This window comes from Brachypodium distachyon, chromosome 1, assembly GCF_000005505.3.
Source record: "Brachypodium distachyon strain Bd21 chromosome 1, Brachypodium_distachyon_v3.0, whole genome shotgun sequence".
NCBI lineage: Eukaryota > Viridiplantae > Streptophyta > Magnoliopsida > Poales > Poaceae > Brachypodium > Brachypodium distachyon.
Genome location: NC_016131.3, coordinates 60,907,251 through 60,931,522, shown reverse-complemented (window position 1 = coordinate 60,931,522; position 24,272 = coordinate 60,907,251). Strand labels below are relative to the sequence as shown.

Here is a 24,272-nt window from a genome sequence, read left to right as displayed (position 1 = left end):
GCGTGGCTCGCTGAGCCTTCATGCCAGCTGTAATGAATAGTGCATTTTGTGTGCTTCGTCGCGATGTTACACTTTGTCTGAACTATGTTTCGAACGCTGTTGCCAGTTTGAATGAAATTTGGGACCGGGGACTGTGGCCCCTGATCATCTAAAAATATATATAGCAAAACATTTTATATAACCGCGACAGGATAAACTTGGGTCCTCTACGTTGACTTATGCATAGCTATAAGAATGTGGTCACCATAAGGATCCTTGTGAAACAGGTTTAAATTTACACTTTCTTTTGTTAATGATTTGAGTGAAATTGCTATGAAATTATAATTGGACGTTCAAAATAAGGCCGAAAGAATTGAAGCACCTACATGATAAATTTTTCTTTTCCACTATTCACCTCGCCTTCTCCTTCTACTGTAAAAAACTTCTCAACTTTTTCTAACGCAAACAATTAAATCTATTAAATGATTACGATAGTGATGTTGTTTGCCACCAAAATTAAGACAAATCAATATCAAGTGGTACTGATATATAATAGTGTATTTTAATCGAATTTATCTTCAACGAGCAAACTAATTTCTTTTATCCATAGCAACACATGGGTGTTTAGCTAGTAGTATAATTAGACGAGCAAATGGTACCGAGACCGACAATTTTGCTTTTTGAAGAAAATAAGTACAACGTTTGTCCAACAATAGTAGGCCTATTAAATTTTCTTTGAACAAGGTTTTGACTAAAAATTAGTGTATTACTCCCTCCATTTCACAAAGGTTGGCGTATTTTGTTTCGTTAAAACAAGGCTTTGATCAAGTATTACTCCATTAATATGTAAGTTATATAATACGAATTCATGATCATTAGCAAGAACATTTAAATACAATCCATTGATATAAATTTCATGTATGAAAAACGCATATCAATAGTGTGAAATCATAGGTGATGTGTAACATTGGCAAGTGTTTTAGATGGAACATTGATGTGGATACTTTGGATAATATGGATATTTATGTGATGACATGTATCTTGTTTGGACTTAGTGCTTTGCTAGTGGTGTGCTGATCCATTAGTTTCTTATGTGAAAACATGGCGTGAGTTGTGTGAAACTTACCCTGAGTCAAGTCGTGGACTTGTGCTCGTACTGGTTATTTGTGTGTTCGCTTTCAGGTGTTGCCGGAGCTAGAGGAACGTGGTCGATGACGGGATCGAGGGACGAAGCTTGGGAGAAGCTGAGGTCGAGGATCAAGGTCATGCGGGACGTTCGTGCGAAGGAACAATGGAAGCGAAGGCTATGATGATACGGGAGGGCACCGGTTTATCGTACGTTGTTTATACCGGATATGTACGGTATTGGAGATATTCGATACGTGATGGTCGAGTTTTGAAGACATCACAAGAAGAGTTGATGGCATGGAGTGGCATCGACGTGAAGATATGTAGGTCCAGCCGTGGCTGGATGAGAGCTGTTTAAAGATTAAACAGTAGCGTTATCAAGATGGCGTCGGATGAAAAAGTGGTCTGCATGAAAGTTGTGCGCGTTGTCGACACGAACAACTTTTATTTTGGAGTCATCTCAATCCGAGGTTTTATGCGGGCCCCACCGGCAAAATACTGACCGGGACAGAGGAGTTCGTGTTGGATTCGGACTCGGTTTAGGGTCGCGAATTTTCCCTTATAAATAGAGGGCATCCTAGCTAGAGTTTTAGCAAGGACGTGAGGGAACTCAGAGCTTTGGATCTAGATCAATTCTTGGAGAGTTCTTGGATGCATGGTTGCATCTTTTGTAATCGATCGACATCGTTGCAATAAAGAAATTCGTTGGCGGTGTCATCTCTGTTCTTCTCGGATCTTCGTGGATTCTTCGTGCTAGATCTTTCTAACACTTTGCTACAGATTTATCACGAGTTCATAATATTTTTCTGTAGGTTTACCACGAGATCAAGGAAGATCGCAATTACTTCATCTTTCTTGTTATTCCTCGAAATCGATTATACATTAATTCTCGTAACTTTCTGTCAGCTGTTACTGATTTGATCATATCTTTTGATTGGTAAGTCCAATTGAGCTGATTCTTATTGCGTTGGTTAGATAATTTCAATACCTTTTTTTTGCATACTCATATGTATTTTTTGGTTCATCCAATCAAAAGTTACGGCTGTTTTACTATCACGGACAGAAAGGTGATTTAGGGTTTGAACTTTCGGGAAAAGTTTTAATTTGCTTCCACGCAATCATTCAACCCCCCTCTGATTGCCTATCTCGATCTCACAAATAGCGTTTTCATTGGTCAAACCCTTGTCTTAACGAAACAAAATACGCCAACCTTTATGAAAAAGAGTGAGTACTACCTTCATTCTTAAATGCAAGAAGCTTTTTCGTTTGTCAAATTTCTTAAAGTTTGACCAATATTATAAAAAAATATCAACATCTAAAATATCAAATAAATATACCATGGATTCATATATCATGATGAGTATAATAAACTAATTTGGAAATATAGATGTTGTCAAACTTTTCTATAAACTTATGAACAAGGTGGGACTTGTTACTTTTAGAAACGGAGAAAGTAATTTTTTGTTTATGATTATTATTTCAATCGCACTAGTCATGCATTAGTGAAGTAATCTTTACTCAGTCAAAAAACCTTATATCGTTGAACGAGTAATATAGGTCAAAAGTGGGTACCCGTCAAAAATAGGGCCGTGACGGCGAGACCATACCTGTGGCTCATTTCAAAAGTAGGTCGTGGAGGTCAGAGATGGCAGGACACTGCCATTAATACCTCGAGGCAGCTAGCCAGCTGTATCCGTACGTACTCGTGTGTCCTGTCCGTACGTGCAGCTATAGGCAAAAAAAAATTCTGTTCTTTCAACATTTGAAGTGAAGACCAGTAGGACCCTGCCGCCACCGTCAGTTGGTCGTCTGAGTAAGTGGAGCTCAAATCGAGAATGTCTTTCGGCTCAAGTTTGTTTGACCACTGGCCCTACGGCTTTTGCCGTCTTCCGTATTTGCTTACGCTACGCTCACGAAATGCACAAACAAATGGCTTCCGTATGTCGTCCTAAGGACCAAGGTTGTTTGAGCATTGAGCTGTTGGAAATTAAAAATAGATGCTTGCTAAGCAAATGGCTTTTCAAGCTCCTTAATGAGAAAAGGATGTGACAAGAACTGCTACAGAACAAGTACCTTCGTGATGACATTTTTTTCCATACGTCTATTAGACCTACTGATTCTCCATTTTGGAAAGGGCTCATGAAAGTTAAAGATGACTTTTAGCCGTGGTATGTTCATCTTGGGAATGGTACCGGAATTCGTTTTTGGGAGGACACCTGGCTGGGAAATTCATCTCTTGCTCATCAATATCCTTCGCTCTTTCGAATTGTGCAGCACAAAAATGTTTCGGTTGCTACGGTCTTTGCATTGGTTCCTCTGAATATAAGTTTTAGACGGAACCTCGATGGACACAAATGGGCGCGTTGGCTGCATTTGGTTCGGCGTTTGATGTTGGTGCAATTTTCTGGTGAGCCGGATAAGTTTGTTTGGATTCTTCCTCGGGCATTTTTACGGTAAAGTCTATGTACGCAGACTTTATGGAAGGACAAACGGTTTTTCATTGGACCGTGAAAGTTAAAAATTTCTTCAAAAGTGAAGATTTTTATGTGGTTTCTCGACCGCAAAGTTCTTTTAACTAAAGAGAATCTTGCGAAACGGAACTGGGAGGGGAGTTTAAAGTGTTGCTTTTGTGACTCTGATGAAACTATACATCACCTCTTTATTTCGTGTCCTTTAGCTCGCATTGTGTGGCGCATCATTTATATTACTTTTAATCTGCCTCCACCGACTTTGATTACTAATTTATTTGGCAACTGGCTTAATGGGTTAGACAACAAAATTAAGGTTCATATTCGAATGAAAGTTTCGGCTTTCTGTTGGGCTATTTGGAACTGCAGAAATGATGTTGTTTTTAATAGAACCAGAGTTCCACATTTTTTGCAGGTTGTTTTCAGAGCTACCCATTGGATCGGACTGTGGGCTTTCCTGCTTCCTGCGCGTATGTGGGAACCTTTGGATACTGGATGCAACCAACTGGAGATGGTCGCTCGGGATATCTTCAGCCAGGCTGGCTGGCGGTGTACTAGACGCCTAGATGCATAATTTCGTCTTGTTAGAGCTATTTCGTTCTTTGTATCGACTATCGCTGATCAGTGAATTGTATGACTTTTGATCACTTTGCAATAAAAATGGTTGTGTGCATCAATTGACGCAGAGGCCAGGGATCGCTTCCACTTTTCGGAAAAAAAAACGAAATGCACAAGCGAGGAAATGATACAGGCTACCGAGTGAGGTGAGGGTAACAAACATTGGTCCTGGGCCCGTCACGCTAGCACATCGTGTCTGTGCCCGTGTGTACCGGCGAGGCCTCGAGTCTTGACCGGACAGAAGGTACGCGGGGAGCGACAGCCCGCCGAGTGCCGAGGTTGGCCAGCAAGAAATGCACGCGTAGTGGCAGGTACGGCCACGTACGGAACGCACGTGCACCTCCAAATCCATCAGCCATGCACGCGGGCTGCTGCTAACACGGATTAATCGTAGGAAACACGGTACTTCCCCCGTTGAAATAGAGTATCTCTTTAATTTTGACTAAATTTAAATACATTTGTATACTAAGTCATGTTTAAATACATTCAAATTTTAACAAACTTGAGATATCTTTTGTTATACAGAGGGAGTATTTGTTACCGTAGGCAGCGGCGTATGTGAACAGTAATGCCAGCTTGAATGATGAAAAATACAGAAATTACAATCGGCTGTAACGAAATTGCTGGAGTAATAATAATTTATTACTCCGTAGTTCAAATTTCACACGGAGAAAACGCACGGTAGTTTGGCTGGGTTCTGGTCTTTCACATGTGGAGGAGATGGTTTTTCCTTTTTCTCCTGATCTAGTTTCTTAATTTAAGCCTTTTTACTCGCAAAAACAATTGTATTACTAATAACAAAAATAATCCAGCTTATTTGATAGGAGTACATGATTAATTCATAAATGGACCGGGTCAGCAATTGTGGAGTGAGAGGACGGCCTCCAGCTTGTCCAACAACTAATCCAGCTTTCTCTGCACCACTGTTTATTTTTCTGTCCTGAATCAGAATCAGATCGATTGATCACAAATTCATATGCATGAACCTGGAGCAGCGATCTTGATCGGTGGCCAATAAGAACAGTAAAGTGACGCCACTGTTCGTCCCAAGCTTCTCTACAACTGTTTTGTTTTTAACCATAAGTCTATCTATAACTGCAGGTACGTAGCTGTGACTTTCAATCGCAGACAAACATGTTCTAACTTTTGCTGCTTTAAGATCTGTACTTACTCCGTCCAACAAAAGATGTCTCAATTTTGATTAAATTTTAATACATCTATATACTAATTCATGTCTAGATACATCCAAATTTTGACGAACTTTTGTTGGACGGAGGGAGTACAAGATAGCTCTCGCAAAGAATAAGTTTTTGTCTTGTTCTTTTTAGTCTTGCTTACAAATAACCAGGTTTCCCTTCCTCGTGTTTGGATAGTTGTGCCATTTCTGCGCTTTGATCCGCAAGATTCGATGGAACGAGTTTATTACATCTCTATCTACCGAACAAGGGAGAAAATAGAAACTAAGAGTACTAATTAACTGCTCTGTAGCCTAAGTACATAGTGATGCTGACTTAGAAATTACTGTAGAATCTTTCAATGGACTCAGGAATAAGTTAAGTCTGAATCTGACGCCCCGAGCCTACGAAATGATGCAGACTTTTCAAAAACAAAAGGTTGCAGACTTATCAATACATCTGCAACGGGTAATTCAAGTGTTGAAGGAACTAGAGTTTGAGAGGTTCTTTGTTTCCCTGTCCTTATCGGCAACAATGCGTCATGAACACTTACCCCCTGTGGATGATACAACGCAGCAAACTAATGGGTTACGGTCACCGCTTGGAATGTGTGGAATTGTTCATCGATTCCTGCTAAACTATATACTGCTAAAAAGATCCAAACATTTCAGTAGTCAAGATATTGACGCAAGCGCACATATTTGAGCTCTTCTTTGCTGGTCGTCGATCGTGTGCATCTGTCCACACCGAGCGGAGAAGCAGCACACAGTCGCCCATCTAGATGCAGTGGGCTGTGCTTCGAGTACCGCACCCTATGTTGTAATTAGGGGTAGGTGAAGCTAGTGAGCTGTTGTTCTGGATAGGGATATCAATGGCCTAACAAACTGAGACTGACCATGAGTCAACGCGTTTCTTCTTCTAGACAACAGCAACACAGTTTCTGCGGACCAAACGCTGTATGGAGTAATTTGTTTACCTGATTGACCTCAGGAGACCAAACTAGGCGTCGCCTTCTACATTCACATTTGTCAAAGTAACAGTCTGGCGGTCTGGCCATAATGGGCTTGTTTCTGCTAGCCAACTCCCTGCATTTTTCCTGGTGTATACCTATCCACTTCCCCGTTCTGAGTTTACTGCCAATTTCCTCCTCAGGCCAAAGTAGATTTGCCCGAGTTTCTCCGTATCTGCTCGCCATATGTTCACGGATAACCCAAGAGAGGGGTCGAGAATCGACTCGTCCGTGAAATCGTCCGTGCGCACATGTGCAGGCATCGCAGCACCGCAATGCCATTTTGCGTCGCCGGCTTGAAGTGAGGCTCCAAGCAGGAAAACTCCTCTCACGCAGGCAGACTCACAGCTGACAATAAAACTGCAGGCAGAAACACTGGCCTTCTTTCTCAAGACAATACATTTCAGATCATGAATAAACAGAGCAGAATTAGGGAGGGATGAACTCTGCAAATGCGATGGGCGAAATAGGAATAGAGCGCAGCACAGTTCAACATAAACAACTTAACAGTTGCAAAGTATACAGCTCAGTGAATTCGACAAGCATTCAAATTTCTCTTAGAATCTCCACCAAATGGATGCACCAAAATACACCTTCATTCATCGCTAGCACACCTATGGTACGAAGACGGCCCATAAAATCTGAAACATGGTTCAATGTCGCAGCATTCAGATATCCATGTCGGTACTTCCACCCACAGTAGGCCCTAGGCTACTTCACTGGCCAGTGGGAACCTAGGTTACTTCACTGCATTACTCTCAGTTGTTCTCTGCATATGGGGAGACCTGCTGCCGCGATCCTCCGATGGGCTTCCACTCCTCGATCTGCTGTCCGCTGGCGAGCGCGAGAAAGATCTCTCACGATGAGCCGGGGACCTGGTAAGATGGCAAATGTGTTGCTTAGTTTGGGTGCAAAGAACTGATAATTGCCAAGTGGAGGATATATACGCAACAAAACAGACCTCGAGTGGTGCTTTCTCTTGGGTGCTGGCGACTTGCTTTGGCTTCGGGACCGTGATCTATCTGAGTATCCAGGTGACACTGAGCGACCACGCCTAGGAGAACGCGACCTCCTGTCATAAGAACGACCTCTGCTACTGCAATAGTAAAAGACCAACAAAACAATTTAGCTGCTGACTTCTAAACTGACATGGCAGACAATATGTGCACAAAATAAATGAGAGTAATGCACAATAAGAGAAGAAAATAATCAAGGGAATCAAGTACCTTGTTCTTTCCCTAGTCCTCATCTCAAAAGGCTTCTTCCTATTTTCCTCTGCAAAAACAACAGCAACCTCTCTGCCAAGAAGAATCTGCCCATCCATATGATATTGCGCGTCAGCAGCATCCTCAGGATCATAGTATTGGATGAACCCAAATCCTCGAGGCTCCCTGTGATAAAAATCAAGGTCAATTTTTTGTGGCCATGCTTCTGAAATAAAATAAATAACAGAAGTCCTGCAGAAAACACTGCTGCTTCTCCATAGCCTTTTCCTGAACGTTGATACACAAATCAATTTCAATTGATAAAGCAAGCACTAGGCTGCTGACCTTTCACTCATCAGAGTTTAAAAGACACACTTGAAACTCTTCATAACTTGCATATCTCTTAACTCTATTTCTTCCCTTCTCTTCAACAGTACTCTTAAGACTCGTGTCTTCAAAAAATTATGTTCACTGTTAATCTCAATAGGTGCTGAAAGAAATTCAATTTACTAAAGCCCAAAAACATCTTGCTAAGTACATGTTTTATGCAAAGAACAAGTCAAATAAATTGCAGTCCAAGTACATATAGAACAGCCACCTATGCAGGTCTGGATGAGATCTCCAAACTTCTTGTAGGCCTCGAGATAAAATAATAGAACACAGTTAAAATGCGGAGACTTACTGAGTGTAGTAATCCCTTGGCAGATATATATCTTTAAGGCGACCAAATTTTCCAAATGGTCTTCGGAGGTCATCAGGCCTGCAGTCATAATAGACTACACAATCAGAAGATTTAAATTGCAGAAGAATCAATTCATCACAAAGAAGCAGTGCTCTGCTAAGTGCTAACCTTAGTGAAATGTATTTAAATTTATATACCTTAACAATACTTGAGATATTTAGTGGAGTAAGCAGTAAGCACAGAACCCTAGTAAAAAAGGGCAAGAACTGTCTGACACGTAGGAGAATAGAAGGCGAGTTCATATCGGATCACTAGAACTACACAGAAGATAGATGTGCATAATAGTTATGTACACTTGTACAATCTTTATCCGTTCAGTTCTGAAGCCAAGTAATGTTCCTTTGGGTGGATCGGAGGGAGTACAAAGAAACAACCCTAAATATAAGAATGTACATATTTAATTTCTAAGAGAAAAAAAACATGAGCATCTTACCTACAATCGCGACGAAGATTCCTCACCAAAAGACTAGTTGGGAGATCCCTACCACGGCCTCCATAGCGACCACGAGGACTTGGACTGCGGCCTCTCCTTCTGTAACCTCGTGGCGGTGATGGACTGTAATCGTAGCTTCTTCCCATACTGACCTGATACAAGAAAACCATGGTTATCCGAAGCAACCAGATAGCAGACATATTTCACCTACAAAGCAGGCTTTCTTCAAACATAAGAATCAAGGCTGAAAAGCTACAATTTCAACAAGGAGTCAAGTTTTCAGTATCTTGAGCCCCGCAAAAGCATAAGTTATGCTGCAAAATGCTAATAGTGAATCGGACAATAAGATACATTTCAACATACATTACCAAACTAATGCTCTAATTTAGTGGATCGAATGAAGAATAAAAATACTACATGACAGCCAACTTGATAATATTTTTAGCAAAAATAATGCTACCATGCAAAAAAAAAATCTGCTAGTTCCCAGTCACACCATGAGTACATTATCTACCTAGTATTACTTAAGTTACCAATCGAAAGGATTAGAAAACCATATCAGCCAGACTGTCCTCCCAGTCCCCTTCATGGTTTCGATTGCAACAGCACACCCCTTCGTCGCTTTAAAAATTGGGTCGGAAAAGGACTAAAAACAGAAGATTGATGCTAACCACAACGTGGAAATAATCTAGGGTTCTTCAGAAGACGACCAAACTGGGGGTAAGACGCGAACCGTCTAGCCCTAATGGCGACAAATCAGGACGAAATTTAATGATGCTCACCTCGCCCACACGAAACATATCATACAAACTAACGAAAACAAAAGTTTCATCGGAAATTTAGGGCGGAAATCAGAAGACGGCCAAACTGGGGTAAGACACGATCGCCTAGCCCTAACTGCAACGAATCAGGACCAAATCTGACGATGCTCACCACGGCCAAGCGAGACGTATCAAACAATAGCGAAAAAAAAAAGTTTCATCAGAAATTTAGGGCGGAAATCACCTCTCGAATTCGATTTTACCTCGTGCTTCTAGGTCTCGAGGGGCAGTGGAGCGCTCGTGGTCTCTAGAAACCTCCGGATGCGACAGCACGGGTCTGCGGAAGCGGAGCTGCGTACTGCTTGGACAGGTAAACGGGGACGGATGATTTTAATGGAGAGCTGGACATCGCGAACCGTTGGATTAGGGGCTAGGTACTGATCGGACGATGGATGTAGATCTTCTTGGCGTTGGGCTCTTGGAGCGGAATTTGGTTTGGGCTCGGTCTGTACAGCACATTATTGGGCCCAAACTAGGATCCAGGTCTATTGTTATGAATTTATGTCCTTTTCATGAGCCTGCTTAAGGAATCTCCTTTTTAGATCACTGACAGGTGGTGGGAAAATCCCCCGGTTCTAATTTCTCATATGAATTTGGTCGAAGTACTTGTCGATCGACACTTTGCTGAATACTTTGTACGTGCACATTCGGTGATACATGTTTTATTTATTTTGCTTTTTTCAATCCAAGGCGGTGTCAATATATTAGTTAACAAGTGCATTCTGTTATGCATAACAGAGTACTTGTCCCATATTAAGTGACTCACATTTGTCTAAATATGGATGTATATATATACTAAAATACGTCTAGTTACATATAATATTTCGGCATTTCATATGGGACGGAAGGAGTAGATATTTCAAGTTCGGCATGCTTAATTTCTTTCTCTCTAGTTTCGATTTATTTATACTCCGTATTATCTTTGGAAATGTTTCTTTGTTCCTAGCTCGTTCTTTTCAAGATTAGAATATATTCGTTCCTTCTCCTTTCGTGTTACTTATTCCGTTTGAAAGTTTGGTACCCGCGGTCGAGAAGATAATTTGCTGCAAGATTATCTTTACACTCGTCCATAAAAGTTCGGTAAAGAGAAAAGTCCCGAGACAGGTGCCGAATCGCCATTTGTCGCCGGCCAAAAGATATATGTATCCCCCCAACAATAGAGTCAAATATGGATGGGGCGCATGTGCTGATCAGTGTGCATGTGTATGAATTGGAGAGCGAAACAGAAAGAAGGAACCAAAGTTCCTTTGATCCAAAGCATCTCCCAAAGGCTATGAACGTGACGCAGCAACCTGCCTCCCGGCCGTCTCGCCACGTTCATGCATGTTTGTAGCTTCGTACGTGCTCACTCTAGTCTTCGGTGCTGCCGAGTGCGCCTGGATGGTTTGCCACGTAGGGAGTTATTTTGTGAACCTGAAATGGGAGATGATAGTTGCATGATCGATCCATATCATTAGTGGCTACGATGCCTTTTTCTAAATGGGTTAAAACCTAGTACCATTACATCTTACATCTAGTGCTCAGGGTAGCAAAAGATTAGACTCGCGATTCCTATCAGCGATTAGGATGTTCATCGAACCATGAATTATCCTTCCCATATTGCCGGAACACTCCCTGGATTAGTGGAATCTCGATGGTGATCGCTAGGTAAATCTGACCAGCAGTATCTTTATAACGGTAAATCTGTCCCGGCAATTTAGAATTGTCGAAATCCGGTGCCGTGCATGGATGTGATCGAGAGACTCTCCCGTCGGCGATCCGTAGTCACAACGCACCAAGCACTTCCTGTCGACGAGAAACATATCCCAAAGGCAGAAAGGCACCTAGACGGAAACCTTAGCGGCGCTAAAACGTTTACACAAAAAGGAGCGAGGATGGATATACACGGTTGGCGTCACCAGATTGCGAAAGTAAGCTCGGATTGGCAACAGGATTAATCAACGAAATAGGCCATGCTTTGCTTTTGATTCAGCATCGGATAAAGGAGGGGTTAGGGATGGTTCGGCCGGATAAAGAGGGGATCGTGTTTGGGCGTTGGGAGGCGATGTGCGGATGGATCACCTGCTCTGCAGCGGCCGACGTCGCCCAATGTGGGTTTTCAAGGTTTGACAAACTGGGGGTTGCGCCGTTGCCGTAGTGATCATTTTTCCGGGGGAGGTTCGGTTTGGTTCTGGACTCTGGAGTCGCACCCAACGTTACCACACGTCCACGTCAGAGTGAGCTATTGGGTTCTCTCGCTCGCTTGGTGATTAGGCGGGACTCGTGTGCTCACGGCCGGTGGCTTCAGCTTCAGTTTGAGAGAGCTATAGCTGTTGCTAAAAGATTCTTGACAGTATACAAGCTAGCACATGCATCTCTACCTCTACGGTGGTTGACGCTTACGCTTCCCTCGCATCATCACTGCGAAATGGAAGTGAACTTTCCGTCAAACTGAAGCAGGATATAATACAAGGCAAATCTTATAATAATGCCCACGCATGAAACAATATATATCTCGATCTTTCGGCGACACGCGTTGCGATCGACGCTTGACAGAAAAGTGAAAAAAAAAGGAGACGAACAAATCAAATCGCAAAACGGCAGGCGCCCGTGCGCAAATCGTACACGTTGAAACGAGCAAATGACAACGGACAACGTTCAGACACGCGCAAGCAAGCACAAATCTCTCTGGTCTTTTGTCCTTCCCACCGGCCGTCACCAGCAGACTCACCGTACGTATGCCGTGTGCACACCAGGGAATGAAAGTCCCACCGGCAGGCAGATGCAGGTCGGCGAACAAAAAGGCCGCTGGCTCTTCTTCGTGAGGCCGTATCGCGTATCTCTTCAGCCGCGCGGTGTCTCGCACCGATCGCAATCAGGCGTTTGTGTCGTCTAGCGCACATCACCGTGTGCTTACCTAGCGCGCATATAAAAACGGAGCCTTCCGCTCACATGGAGAGATGCACCTTCTGCTGCCTTGTGTGTGGCGTCTCCGCTGCAGAACTGCTGGCCCCAAGAAACCAAGTTAAACTTTCTTTTTGTTAAGCTTCTCGATCGTACCCATACAAAAAGCTTTCTGTCCAGGAGAAGCAAACCCGGGCTTCTTCTTGGGGGCCGGCCAACTGGAGTCTCCTTGATCAAGGTATGGCCATCGCCAGCAAACTCCAGTTCTTCTTCTTACACCATGGTGTTCCGCTAGCGTTGCTGAACTTTCTGTTCTTAGTTGTCTGTGCTGTCCCTTTTCCTGTGGTGATCTTTCCCCCATTTGGTCCACCTTTCTGTTGGTTTGGGTGCTTTGAGGTACGATTCTGTTCTAGTTTGGTGTTCTCACCCGCTCAACTACAAGCTTACCTCATCAGCATGTTGTCGTCCCAAAGCAGCATGTATGCACTCTGTTCCATCTATTTATTGGTTTCATTCAGCTCTAGTTCATCAGGTCAACAGATTGCCCAATCGGGATTGAGGTAAGATTGCCCGATTGGGCCGAGGAAAGATCACTCGGTTGCTTTCTGTTAATACTACTACTCAGTCATGCAACTTATCCAATGCCACTGCAACTGCATCGCTCGTGTTGTTGTTCTTAGGACCAAAATTCATTCCAGTCGCTATAGTAAATTAGTACGTCTAGCTAGTTATTCTGATGAAACCCTAGTTAAGTAACCAATTAGGTGTTCCAGTTTACCCACCAAATTGGATGATTAATCGGCTGGCTGTTCCATGGCTAAACAGCGACTATATAATGGGCAATCCTGTTAGATGTTGACACCAGGCTTATGTGTAAGATAGGTTGATCAGTTGGTGCCACACGTGACACGTGGACACAAAAATAGTGACCAGCGAGTTCCAGCCCGTCTTCTCCTCTGACGGGTGCATTGCATCTCAATTATTTTCTTCTTTCCCAGTGACCACCTCTCCTGTTGTACGTAGGAGGAGGATACGGTTCGTTCTGGAAGCATCTTGTAGGCTCCCATACCATGTAGCTCAAATAATGCTGCAGGCGTGTATGCTTGGAAGAACATCTAAATTTAAGCTCCTGCTACTGAATTTAACAGAAACCATGCCGGAATTCTGCATGTCGCGCTATCGAATTGCATTCTTTTTATTGTTGCTGTTCTGAGATGATCTGGTGCTTCTAGTTCTAGGTGGTGTGTGCTTGAAGAAGATACTCGTCGTGGGGCATCCCGTCGACTGAGAATGTTGCGCGAAAGATGGCAGGGATGCGTGTTTCTGCTCGCCCTTCTTCTCTCGAATGCGTCAGGTATGTGATGCGTCTGTTGTCCAACTAAAGCTCCTGCTCCGGTTTCAGTACAGTACTGTCTGGTTCCTTTCTTGCTCTCCTTTATGTCGCCGAAGATTCTTTACTTAACTAGAGATACATGGCCATAGCATCTCAGAAAAGAAAGGATGTAACATGACACCACGTACACGTAACGTCTTTCTCCAAAGTCAATTTTTCTGTCGAGAGACGTGACTATGCACAAAGTTTTATTTTCTGAAAGTGCAGCATGACAGAATACCAAGGGATTTTTAAGCTGCGGGTGTTTAGGATATGCCCGGTCCTTTCCATCCCTTTTCGTAGCCTTATCTTGAGTCGAGTCATGCAGAAAAGCAGGCGCGACCCGTGTCGAATTGAAGCTCATGTTGAAGAACCTGAATGATGCGAGTACCTACCTACCTAACCTATCGTCGATGAGTGTTTCTCTCTGACACGTATGAAGGCTTTACCGACCATCTCTTTTCAAACCTGCCGCTCAAGTACAGTAACAGACTGAACCTTGAAATCTCTTTTGATTAATTGCGTGGCTGTGATGCTGTACCGGAAAGAAAGTGATATCTGTAGGCTACATGTTGCGCATTTATGTAAGATTATTGCAGTTTTGTTTTTTGAAACTAAGATCATTGCAGTTTGGGTTGCAAGTGGGCTCCCACTTAAAGTCCCACTTCTAGTTCATTTGGTATTTGCTACTTCAAAATCTTGACTCAAAATTTGAACTAAAATTGAAAATTTGAACTAGAAGTGGGACTTAGGTGGGAGCCCACTTGCAGTTAGGGTACTATAGCACGAAGGGACTAACTTAACTGCACTGACACCAGAACTGAATTTCACCTTTGCGCGCTTTCACGACGAACAGGCACAACTTCTCTGGGAGTTCTTCCGTCGGACTTGGCGAAAATCGTGCAGTCTAAGCAGACGAAGCAAGCGCGCGTGTGCGGGGCAGACCACCGGCTGCTGCGATCCCTCGCCAACACGGGAGAAGAGGTCATTCTCACGATCCCGAACGAGCAGCTGCAGCACATGGCCGAGTTCCGGGAAGAGGCCGACCTCTGGGTCGCCGCCAACGTGGTGCCGTTCCTCCCCGCGACCAGGATCACGCACATCTTGGCAGGCATCAACGTCCTGCATTCCAGCTCCCAAACAGGGGAGGAATCCTCCTACCTTCTGGTCCCGGCCATGCTGAACCTTCACGCTGCGCTCGTCGCCGCCCGCCTCGACGGCCACGTCAAGGTCTCCACCGCGCTGACATCCGGGGCGGCCGCCACGGGCCACCTGCTGCGGTTCCTCAAGGAGACCGGCTCGCCCTTCTTCCTCCTGAGCGCTCCTAATAAGGCTACAAACGCCAGAGCCGACCACGTGTACGGCGCGATGCGGGCGCTCAAGTTTTCGGGCGTCCCGCTGATCGTGGCGGAAACGGAATCAGAGGAGCTTGATGGGAAGCTGGTGTACCGCAGCTACTACATGGACGGCAGCGGCAGCGGCAGGAGGCGGTCGCTGGCGACGGGGACGTTCTGCGTGGCGCTGCAGAACGCGGACCCGACGGCGCTGCAGGCGGGGCTCAGCTGGGCGTGCGGGCAGGGCCAGGCCGACTGCTCCGCGATCCAGCCCGGCGGGGCTTGCTACAAGCAGAACAACCTCGCCGCCTTGGCCTCCTACGCCTACAACGACTACTACCAGAAGAACGCCGGCACCGGCGCCACCTGCTCCTTCAACGGCACCGCCACCACCACTGCCACCGATCCCAGTAAGCACTTCAATTTTAATTTGGCCCCCCATCCGGTCTTTTTACGATGGGATCGCTGATCATGAGCTCTGGTTTTTTTTTTTCGTTTTCAGGCGCAGGGTCGTGCGTCTTCGAAGGAAGGTGAGCACGATCTCGGTTCTCGAACGCTTTACACGTACACATTTCGTTTCGGGTTCTGACTGTCGGAGTTTGCAGCACGACGGCAGGAGGCTCCAACTCGAGCGTGCCGACCGCCAGCCCTCCGACAAGCCTGGCCCCGCCGTCAGGCCTCACCCCTCCGACCGGCTCGAGCCCGCCGTCCGACTTTGGGCCCCCGGCGGCCGGCTTCGGCCCACCATCTGGCTTCGGTCCCCCGTCTGGTTTCGGCAGCCCGCCGTCGGCGTTCGGCCCGCCGGGCAGCTTCAACGGGAGCGGGACATTCGGCCCGAGCGGCACGCTCGAGCCTTACGGCAGCGGGTGTCGCCATGTCGCATCCTTGGCTGGCTTGACTCTTCTGTCCGCCGCTCTTCTTGCCGTTCTTGTCGCGTCGCCCGATCTGATGTAAATTAATTTATCTGAGTGTGAATTTGGGTTCGCTCTAGAGAGCTCGTGCATGCCGTCGTTAGCTATTACTATACCGGGATCAATCACATCTTATGTTGCTCTTGTAGATGCCAGATTGCATATATAAGGTGAGATCTTTGTTGCTTAGGAACCGTATATACATACATGATACTATGTGATAATTTGTCTGTTCGATTTGCATTGGTGGGGAGCTTTTTATACCTGTGATGTGCTGGCCACAACCCACAATCACACCACACAAGAACGGACAATCTGACATGTTTTGGCATTGCTTTGCTCGCGCCAAATCCAGTCCATCCACTTTAAAGAACCTAGCTCTTCAGTACAAGACATGCCTCTTCCAAGTTCCAAAGAGTTCATTTTGCTGCACGATCAAGTCGACTTAATTTCAAACTGTGTCGTCCCCGGCGTCCTCTTGAAGGTCGGCAGCGACGACAGTACTGTTGTTAAACCTGAGCAGCTTCTTGGCCCTGCAGACCCTCATGACGCCGTGCCAGCCGACGCCGAGCGCCGTGAGTCCGCCCGCGACGGCGAACACCCTCCAGCCGGCCACGACGCACACGTATGCCAGGAACGCGGACGGCACGGCGCACATGGCCGCGAGCGCCGGCAGCGGCAGCGGCACGCGGTAGGGCCGCTTGAGCGCCGGGTGCCTGGCGCGGAGCCAGAGGAAGGCGGCGAACTCGAGCAGCGTGCCGAGGCTGTAGAGGAAGTTGGCGGTGGCCACGACGTCGTCGAAGCCCAGGAAGGAGACGGCGATGGTGACGGCCGTGGACGCGGCGATGGCCACCCACGGGGTGCCCGTGCGGGCCGCGCGGCGGGAGAAGATGGAGGGCAGGAGGCCCAGGTCCGCCATGCCCAGCAGCTGGAACGCGCCGCTGCTCATCTGGGCCTCGAACATGCCCACGGACGACAGCACCGCCCCGGCACCCGTCCAGTACTTGAGCCATGGGCCTCCGATGATGCCTGTTTGGGAAAAGGACGGTTATACATCATTGATTTAGATTGTGGCACCGATATTTGCCTCAAAAAAAAGTTTGGCACGAATGGTAGCACGATACGTACGTAGGGAAAAAAATTATTTTAAACACACGTCATTACAAGATGTGACGTTTATCATCAAACCGCCGTCCATTGGAGCACGTTAAAGAACAAGATCACTTTACTGTCAAAACGAAAAAGAACAAGTTATAAAACCTTGGCCGGTAATAAAGAGAAAAAATATATTTTGGCCCCTCAAGTGGTAGAAAACTTTGGAAATAGTTCCTTAACACGAAATCGTATACGTTGGGTGCTTAATTGGCAAAAGCGAATATTTTTTGACCCTCGTCTCCCAGATTTGAACGGTTTTAGGATGGTTCTTATTCCACATGACGCGGTTTTCTTTCCAGAAGTTTTCACATCGGATGTCATGGTGGCGTCAGGCCCTATAAAAGAGTGTCCCTTAGCTCGAAATTGTATATATTTGGTCTCTCAACCCAGCCACTCTCAGGCTGACGGTAGTCAATTCCAGAAACTCTTTACGCTCTAGACTGGCTTCGCATACCAATACAAGTCTTTTCAAAGTTACTTTGTGCTCACTAATGCAAATTCTCGAGCATGCTTAAGCAAAAGGTTCTTTGGAGATGAGCTTTCAGAAATTAAGATACAACTTATTGTTATAGACAATCAAATTAAGTTTGGCCAAGATGTCACATTTATAACAAAAACTTTATACTATATATCTTCATAGTGTACTTATGTGGATCCATAATAAGTGTCTTGGATCGAGGTCAAACTTTGTACTAGAATCAAGACATTTATTATGGTCGAAGAGAATATTACAAATATTAGACCTCAACAAGTTGAAAAAGATCTTTTTGTGTGAATAGGCTAATTCTTTTGGAGTTGAAAGTTTGGCAGCTTTGTGGCGAAAAACTTGGAACGTTTTGGTTATAAATCTGTACATGAAAACTCCTGCTTGCATACATGCCTGCTTGCCGTCTCAGTTGAAAGTTGGGGCTGTTTAGTTTGTGTAGAAAGCTCTTGTCTTCATGGCTGAATGTTTTTTGAAATCTCACTCGGAAGTTGTGTTCTTCTTTAGTACATGTAGCTCGTCTTTATAGCTAAAAGTTGCTTGTATTGTCAGTTAATAGTTGTGATTGTTTTGCCGAAAGCTCTTGTCTTTGTAATTAAGCTCAAAGTTGAGTGTACCTGGAAGCCACGAGTCGAATCATTGTACTTATGCATAACTGAAAGTACCACTTAAAATTAAGATTTTGTTTGGTACCTATGTACAGTAATTTTTTTGTGGGGGAAGGGGAGGGGACAACCAAAAGTGCCGTTATTGCGATAACAACTACACAATCCAACATCTCTTTCTAGATTGTCCTGGTACTTGTCTAGCGTGTGGACTTTGCAGCATTGAACCTCCCCACCTCGTATCATCTCGAATATGTTTGAGAATTGGCGTTTTTAAGAAAAAGAAAGTTTTCAATTTTTTGCAGGTCGTCTGTCGGGCCACGTACTGGCTCCGTTCTTGGTCCTGCTGGTTCCGATGGTGGCCATGAAATCTATGGAATCTGGGTGCAGTCTTATGGAGACGGTTTCATGGGAGTTCTACAGCCGGTGTGGGTGCCGATCGTAGGCTGGATACCGGATAATTTTTTCAGCCTATTTGTTTTATTTTTAGCTTGATTTTGAGATGCAACTGAGATTGAAGATAGGATACTTTGGCTTAATATTTTGAGATCGGATGTCCTTTTGTGAAGGAAATATCGTGAAATTTATTAATGGTGAATAGTTTGAGGTAGAAAGCTTAGGATTTACTATTGGAAAGCGACGGAAAAAGAAGGAAAGCAACCAAGTGAGACGAGGAAGAATGTAGGACTGTCATTTCTAAACTTGTTTCGCTGTCCGAATTGAATGATTGCACTGAAGAATAATGGCTAAGTAGACAGCCTCATCAGACGAAGCTTTGTTTTAAGATCTCAGTTCGGACAGAGTGTTATGCCTCAAAAAAGGGGCTTAGAAGAACAACTAAAAAAACCAAAATGAAATGATCTAAGTGTGCAGCCTATATTCTCTTTATCTGCACTCTCTCTAGAAAGTCACGTTTGTTTATGTGGTGGGTATAACAAATGTACACTTGTAAAAATTGGCAGAAAAATATCACCATATGCACTTCCTAAAAAATGAAACAAATGGGAACATCCTGAGTACCGAAAAGTATGCTATTAAGAGTTGCAAACGTGTTTTCTTCTTTTCAAGGGTAAAGGATGAACATATATTTATTTTTCTTTTCAAAACAAAGCATAGATTTTGAAGTGGGTGAAGAGAAGACGAAATATGGATTGTGTGCATGACCATTTGTTCAAAGTCCATTGGTGGCGCACAATCAGATAATTTCCTGGTTTAGCAGTTTCAAAGAGCAAATTATGTCATCTAAAAAAAGAGCAAATTATGTTGTGAAAATGTGATATTTATCCTCGTGTAAACCGTCGTTCATCTCGGGGTAAAAGAACAAGACCACTACAAACCAAGAAACATAAAGCTAGGTTGTTAGTTTTACAGGACCAAGGAATATGAAGGACAAGAAACGGACGTACTGATGGCAGGGTAAACGACACAAGAGGCGGCAGGGTACTATAATCATTCAGAATTCTGGTAGTAACGTAAGCTTTGTGTGTGTCTGTAGTGTACCTGCGGCGTCTGCCAAGTAGCCGTTCACCCACGCATCCGGCGGCGCGTCCGTGGCGCCGGTGGCCGCCATGAGCGGCAGCAGGTAGCTGACGGCGATCAGAACCACGGCCACCGCCAGCGCCCTGGGGAACGTCCGCTCCGGCCGGTCCACCTCGCCTGCCATCGTGCTCGCGCTATCCCAGTAATTGAGGTTCCAGAACAGAGTGTTGAAGAACATCCTCCAGTCCTTGCCTCCTTTCACCTGCAACGCCCAACGCCGCGGCCGCACCTTGGGCACGGCCATGGCCGCCATCAGCACGAAGGGCGCCAGTGACACCACCCCCAGCGTCACCGCGCCCCAGCCCACAATGCTCAGCCCGGCGTAGTTCAGGAAGGAGAGGAACAACGTCATGCCGATCACGGCGCCCGTGCGCGCCCTGCCGGGGTCTGCGACGGCGGGCGCCACGCTCCCGCCCAGGTAGTCGGCGACGAGTGCCGGGTACGCGGCGATGTTGATGACGATGCTGAGGTACTTCCACGTGCCGAGGAGGGAGCCGGCCATCGGGCCGAAGGCGTGGTCGGCCCACAGGACGAAGCCCCCGTTGCCCGGGAACGCCGCGGCGAGCTCGGCCGTGACCAGCGACTCCGGGACGCCCCATGCGAACGGGAAGATGAGGAAGCCCAGCAGCGTGAACAGCGGGCCCGCGGCGCGGACAGCCTTCTCCGACCCGTACGGCCCGCCGGCCACCTCGAAGTAGATCAGGAACACGAGCGGGATCAGAGTGATTTTGCGCTGGCCACCACCTTGTTGCACGGTGGTTTGCTGGCCATTCTGCAGCTGCTGCTGGTCATGTGGTGCGTGCTCTTGCGCCCTGGTGCCATGCGATTGTGGATCTTCTTGTCGTTGTTGTTCACGATTTTGTGATGGTTGTCTGCTGGTCATTAGGATTTCTTGGTTCATGCTGGGCTTGCTTGCTCGCTAGAGTGTAGCTAGAGCAGCAAGAGCTAGCTGGCGTGCCGATCATCTGTGTGGGCGCTGTGCAATATATAAATGTTAGTGATAAGGTCTCATAATAAAGGAGTAAAGGAGCCGGGGTGCCGTCATTTAGACCTGCTCGGTGCTAACTGCCAACGGCATCACGAGCTGACGAGTGATTCTTACCCATTTTCGGTATGCTAGTTGCTTGCAAGCTCTGTAAGCTGTGTGCTTAATTAGCTACCGTCACCTTTGTCGGAGGCGGAAATATACTTCTTCTTTTCGGCCGTTTCCTCGTAGTTTGCACCTAATTCACTGCAACTAGTTTTTAAGTCAGGCTGAAGGACATTAGTGGCTGCAGTTAGTCCTGATCTGCATGATCATCACAAGAGACAAACTTGTGGGCGGTACTAATCAAATCCATTTTTTTGCCTGCACGCATATAAAACCACTGGCATATTGCACTTGCTGATATATATTAAGTTTTTTTTTTCTGAAAGGATAATACCTGCTCCCTGTTATCCGTTACCATGGATGGCTTCCACGATTACACAAGTCAGTTCGTTGAAGTTGTGATCTAAATTCTTAAGGAGGTGTTTTCCAGGACCGGAACTTCTGGTGTATTTTTGGTGGGGCGGAGCACCCAACCTCCGTCTCACCTCCGTGACGCTACTGGAACTTCGCGTGAAGACTGCAGAGTTTGTCCCGGAACAAGCCCGGACCTTCCGGGGGTCCGGAACTTCCGGCGCAAACTAGGAACTTCCGGGGTCCCCGATACGGATCTGTTTTGACCTAATCTTTCTGTTATATATACTCCTTGTGGCCGCCGTTTTGGGGACGAGTTGTTTTTGTAGAATCTCCCCGGCGTTGTGTAAACAGTCCCCATATAGTGAAGTTTCGCTGGCTGGCGCCCGTGGTTTTTCCCTCTCGTTGTTTGAGAGGATTTTTCACGTTAAATCCGTGTGTCCTTGTGCTGTGTTTTCTTTTTCGTTCTTCGTTCTTACTTGTCGCGTTCATAACAAGTGGTATCAGAGCCCCAGGTTCCGCCTAGGGTTTGCGACATGTCTACCTTCAAGTTCGATCTGCCGCAGCTGGACTACACCACACGATTCTCGTTGTGGCAAGTGAAGATGCGGGTGATTCTCGCCCAAACTTCAGATCTGGATGAAGCGCTTGATTCCTTCGGCAAGAAGGATAAAAAGGAGTGGATTGCCGAAGAGAAACGCAAAGATCGTAAGGCTTTGTCATTGATTCAACTTCATCTATCCAATAATATTTTGCAGGAAGTGTTGGAGGAGAAATCCGCAGCAGCCCTGTGGCTGAAACTAGAATCGATCTGCATGTCTAAAGATCTAACCAGTAAGATGCATATAAAGATGAAGTTGTTCACCCATAAGCTGCAAGAAGGTGGTTCGGTAATATCTCATATAACTGTTTTTCGAGAGATAGTTTCTGACTTGCAAGCTTTGGAGGTTAAGTATGATGATGAGGATCTAGCCATCTTACTCTTATGCTCGTTGCCTAGTTCCTATACAAATTTCCGCGATTCAATTTTTTATAGCCATGACTCTCTAACCCTTAATGAGGTTTTAGAAGCACTTAGACAGAAAGAAAAGATGAAGTCTATGGTGCAGACCGATGGGTCGTCGTCAAAGGCAGAAGCTCTGCAGGTTCGTGGCAGGACCGAGCAGAGGAACAGCAACTATGGCAACCGAGATAAGAGCCGGGACGGAAAAGCTCGTTCAAAGTTCTGAGGAAAAGATAAGTTCTGCAGGTATTGTAAGAAAAATAATCATGTTATTGAGGATTGTTATAAACTGCAGAACAAGGAAAAAAGGAACGGTACCTACAAACCGAAAGACAAGTCCGATGGTAATGGTAAGGCCGCTGCCGTTTTTACCGACGGCTCTGAGGGTGAATGCTTCGCTATTCTTGTTGTTTGTGCTTCCCGTGATGATGAATGGATTCTTGATACATCATGTTCCTTTCATATTTGTTGTAACAAGGATTGGTTCAGTTCTTATGATTCTGTGCAGACTGGAGATTTTGTGCGTCTGGGCAATGACAATCCTTGCCATATTGTTGGTGTTGGGTCCGTTCAGATCAAGACCCATGATGGCATGACACGCACATTGAAAGAGGTGAAGCACATACCAAGCATGGCAAGAAATTTGATCTCGCTGAGTACCATGGACTGTGATGGGTACAAGTACGTCGGTGGGCGTAGACTTCTGAAGGTATCTAGAGGTTCTCTCATTCACATGATAGGTGATATGAATTCTGCCAAATTATATATTCTTAGAGGTAGCACTTTGCCTGGTTTTGCTGCTGCCGTTACATCTAATGATTCTGATGATTGTGCAAAAACGAATCAGTGACATATGCGTCTTGGGCATATGAGTGAACATGGGATGGCAGAGTTGGTCAAGAGAGAGCTCATCGATGGCTGCAACTTGAGTAAGTTTGAGTTTTGTGATCACTGCGTTTATGGTAAGCACAAGAGGGTTAAATTCGTTTCTTCCATTCATACCACCAAAAGCATATTAGATTATGTGCATGTTGATGTTTGGAGACCCTCCCGTAAGACCTCTATTGGTGGTGCTAATTACATGCTTACCATTATTGATGATTACTCAAGAAAAGCTTGGCCTTATTTTCTGAAACACAAGTCTGATGTTTTTGGTGCTTTTAAGAAGTGGAAAGCTATGGTAGAAAAGCAAACTGAAAGGAAGGTGAAAATTTTGCGTACTGATAATGGTGGTGAATTTATTTCTGATGAGTTTGAGGAGTTTTGCAGCAATGATGGTGTGGTTAGGCACTACACGGTTGCCCGTACTCCACAGCAAAAGGGCGTGGCTGAACGCATGAATAGAACCATCATATTCAGGGCCCGTTGCATGCTGTCCAACGCAGGTTTGGGCAGGCGTTTTTGGGCTGAGGCAGCTTCCACCACATGGTACCTCATAAACAGGTCACCTTCTATTCCACTTGACAAGAAAACTCCCATTGAGGTATGGTCTGGTAAACCTGCTGGTTATTCACAGTTGACAGTTTTCGGTTGCACCGCTTATGCTCACGTTGATAATGGAAAGCTAGAGTCTAGAGCTATTAAGTGCATTTTTCTTGGCTATGGTTCTGGAGTTAAAGCTTTCAGGTTGTGGAATCCTGAAACTAAAAGGATTTTGCTGAGCAGGAATGTTGTCTTTAATGAAAAAATTATGTATCATGATATTTTGTCCACTGATGCCTCTCGCATTGAAGAGGAGAGACTTAAAGTGCAGTTGGAGCACGTTGATGAAATTGTTGACAACAATGATGCTCAGGTTGATCATGGTAATGATGATGGAAACAATGATGACAATAATGATGATATTGTTCCACTCTCATCACCTGTTTTGCAGCAAACCACACGGTCTATTGCAGCTGACCGTCCAAAAAGGAATAAAGGTCCTCGCCCACGTTTGATTGAAGAGTGTGATCTTGTTTATTATGCTT

General features: G+C 45.4%; 3 protein-coding genes across 5 annotated transcripts; 1 reads left to right on the top strand and 2 right to left on the bottom strand.

Moving 5' to 3' along the window:
• Positions 1-6,844: 6,844 nt before the first annotated feature.
• LOC100833204 (serine/arginine-rich SC35-like splicing factor SCL30A) lies at positions 6,845-9,913 on the bottom strand. 2 transcript variants are annotated; one of them, XM_003557859.4, is made up of 6 exons: positions 9,782-9,913; positions 8,758-8,909; positions 8,265-8,342; positions 7,604-7,768; positions 7,339-7,473; positions 6,845-7,252 (listed from the first exon to the last, which is right to left on the bottom strand). In XM_003557859.4, the coding sequence occupies exons 2-6, from the start codon at positions 8,901-8,903 to the stop codon at positions 7,117-7,119; spliced, it is 660 nt and encodes a 219-aa protein (XP_003557907.1). In that variant the 5' UTR covers positions 8,904-8,909; positions 9,782-9,913; the 3' UTR covers positions 6,845-7,116. The 2 variants fall into 2 exon arrangements, with proteins under 2 accessions (XP_003557907.1, XP_010228573.1); XM_010230271.3 differs by having other exon boundaries at positions 9,763-9,887.
• Positions 9,914-12,405: 2,492 nt separating this feature from the next.
• On the top strand, positions 12,406-16,267 carry LOC100820942 (glucan endo-1,3-beta-glucosidase 2). Of its 2 annotated transcripts, XM_010230270.3 has the most exons (6): positions 12,406-12,699; positions 12,781-12,857; positions 13,694-13,815; positions 14,690-15,577; positions 15,670-15,697; positions 15,773-16,267. In XM_010230270.3, the coding sequence occupies exons 3-6, from the start codon at positions 13,752-13,754 to the stop codon at positions 16,119-16,121; spliced, it is 1,329 nt and encodes a 442-aa protein (XP_010228572.1). In that variant the 5' UTR covers positions 12,406-12,699; positions 12,781-12,857; positions 13,694-13,751; the 3' UTR covers positions 16,122-16,267. The 2 variants fall into 2 exon arrangements, with proteins under 2 accessions (XP_010228572.1, XP_003557866.1); XM_003557818.4 differs by lacking the exon at positions 12,781-12,857 and having other exon boundaries at positions 12,413-12,699.
• Positions 16,236-20,990, bottom strand: LOC100839269 (probable polyamine transporter At3g13620). The gene is made up of 3 exons (XM_003561547.3): positions 20,913-20,990; positions 19,823-20,837; positions 16,236-17,107 (listed from the first exon to the last, which is right to left on the bottom strand). Exons 2-3 carry the CDS (start codon positions 20,760-20,762, stop codon positions 16,530-16,532), a joined length of 1,518 nt encoding a protein of 505 aa, XP_003561595.2. The 5' UTR covers positions 20,763-20,837; positions 20,913-20,990; the 3' UTR covers positions 16,236-16,529.
• Between the last annotated feature and the right edge of the window lie 3,282 nt (positions 20,991-24,272).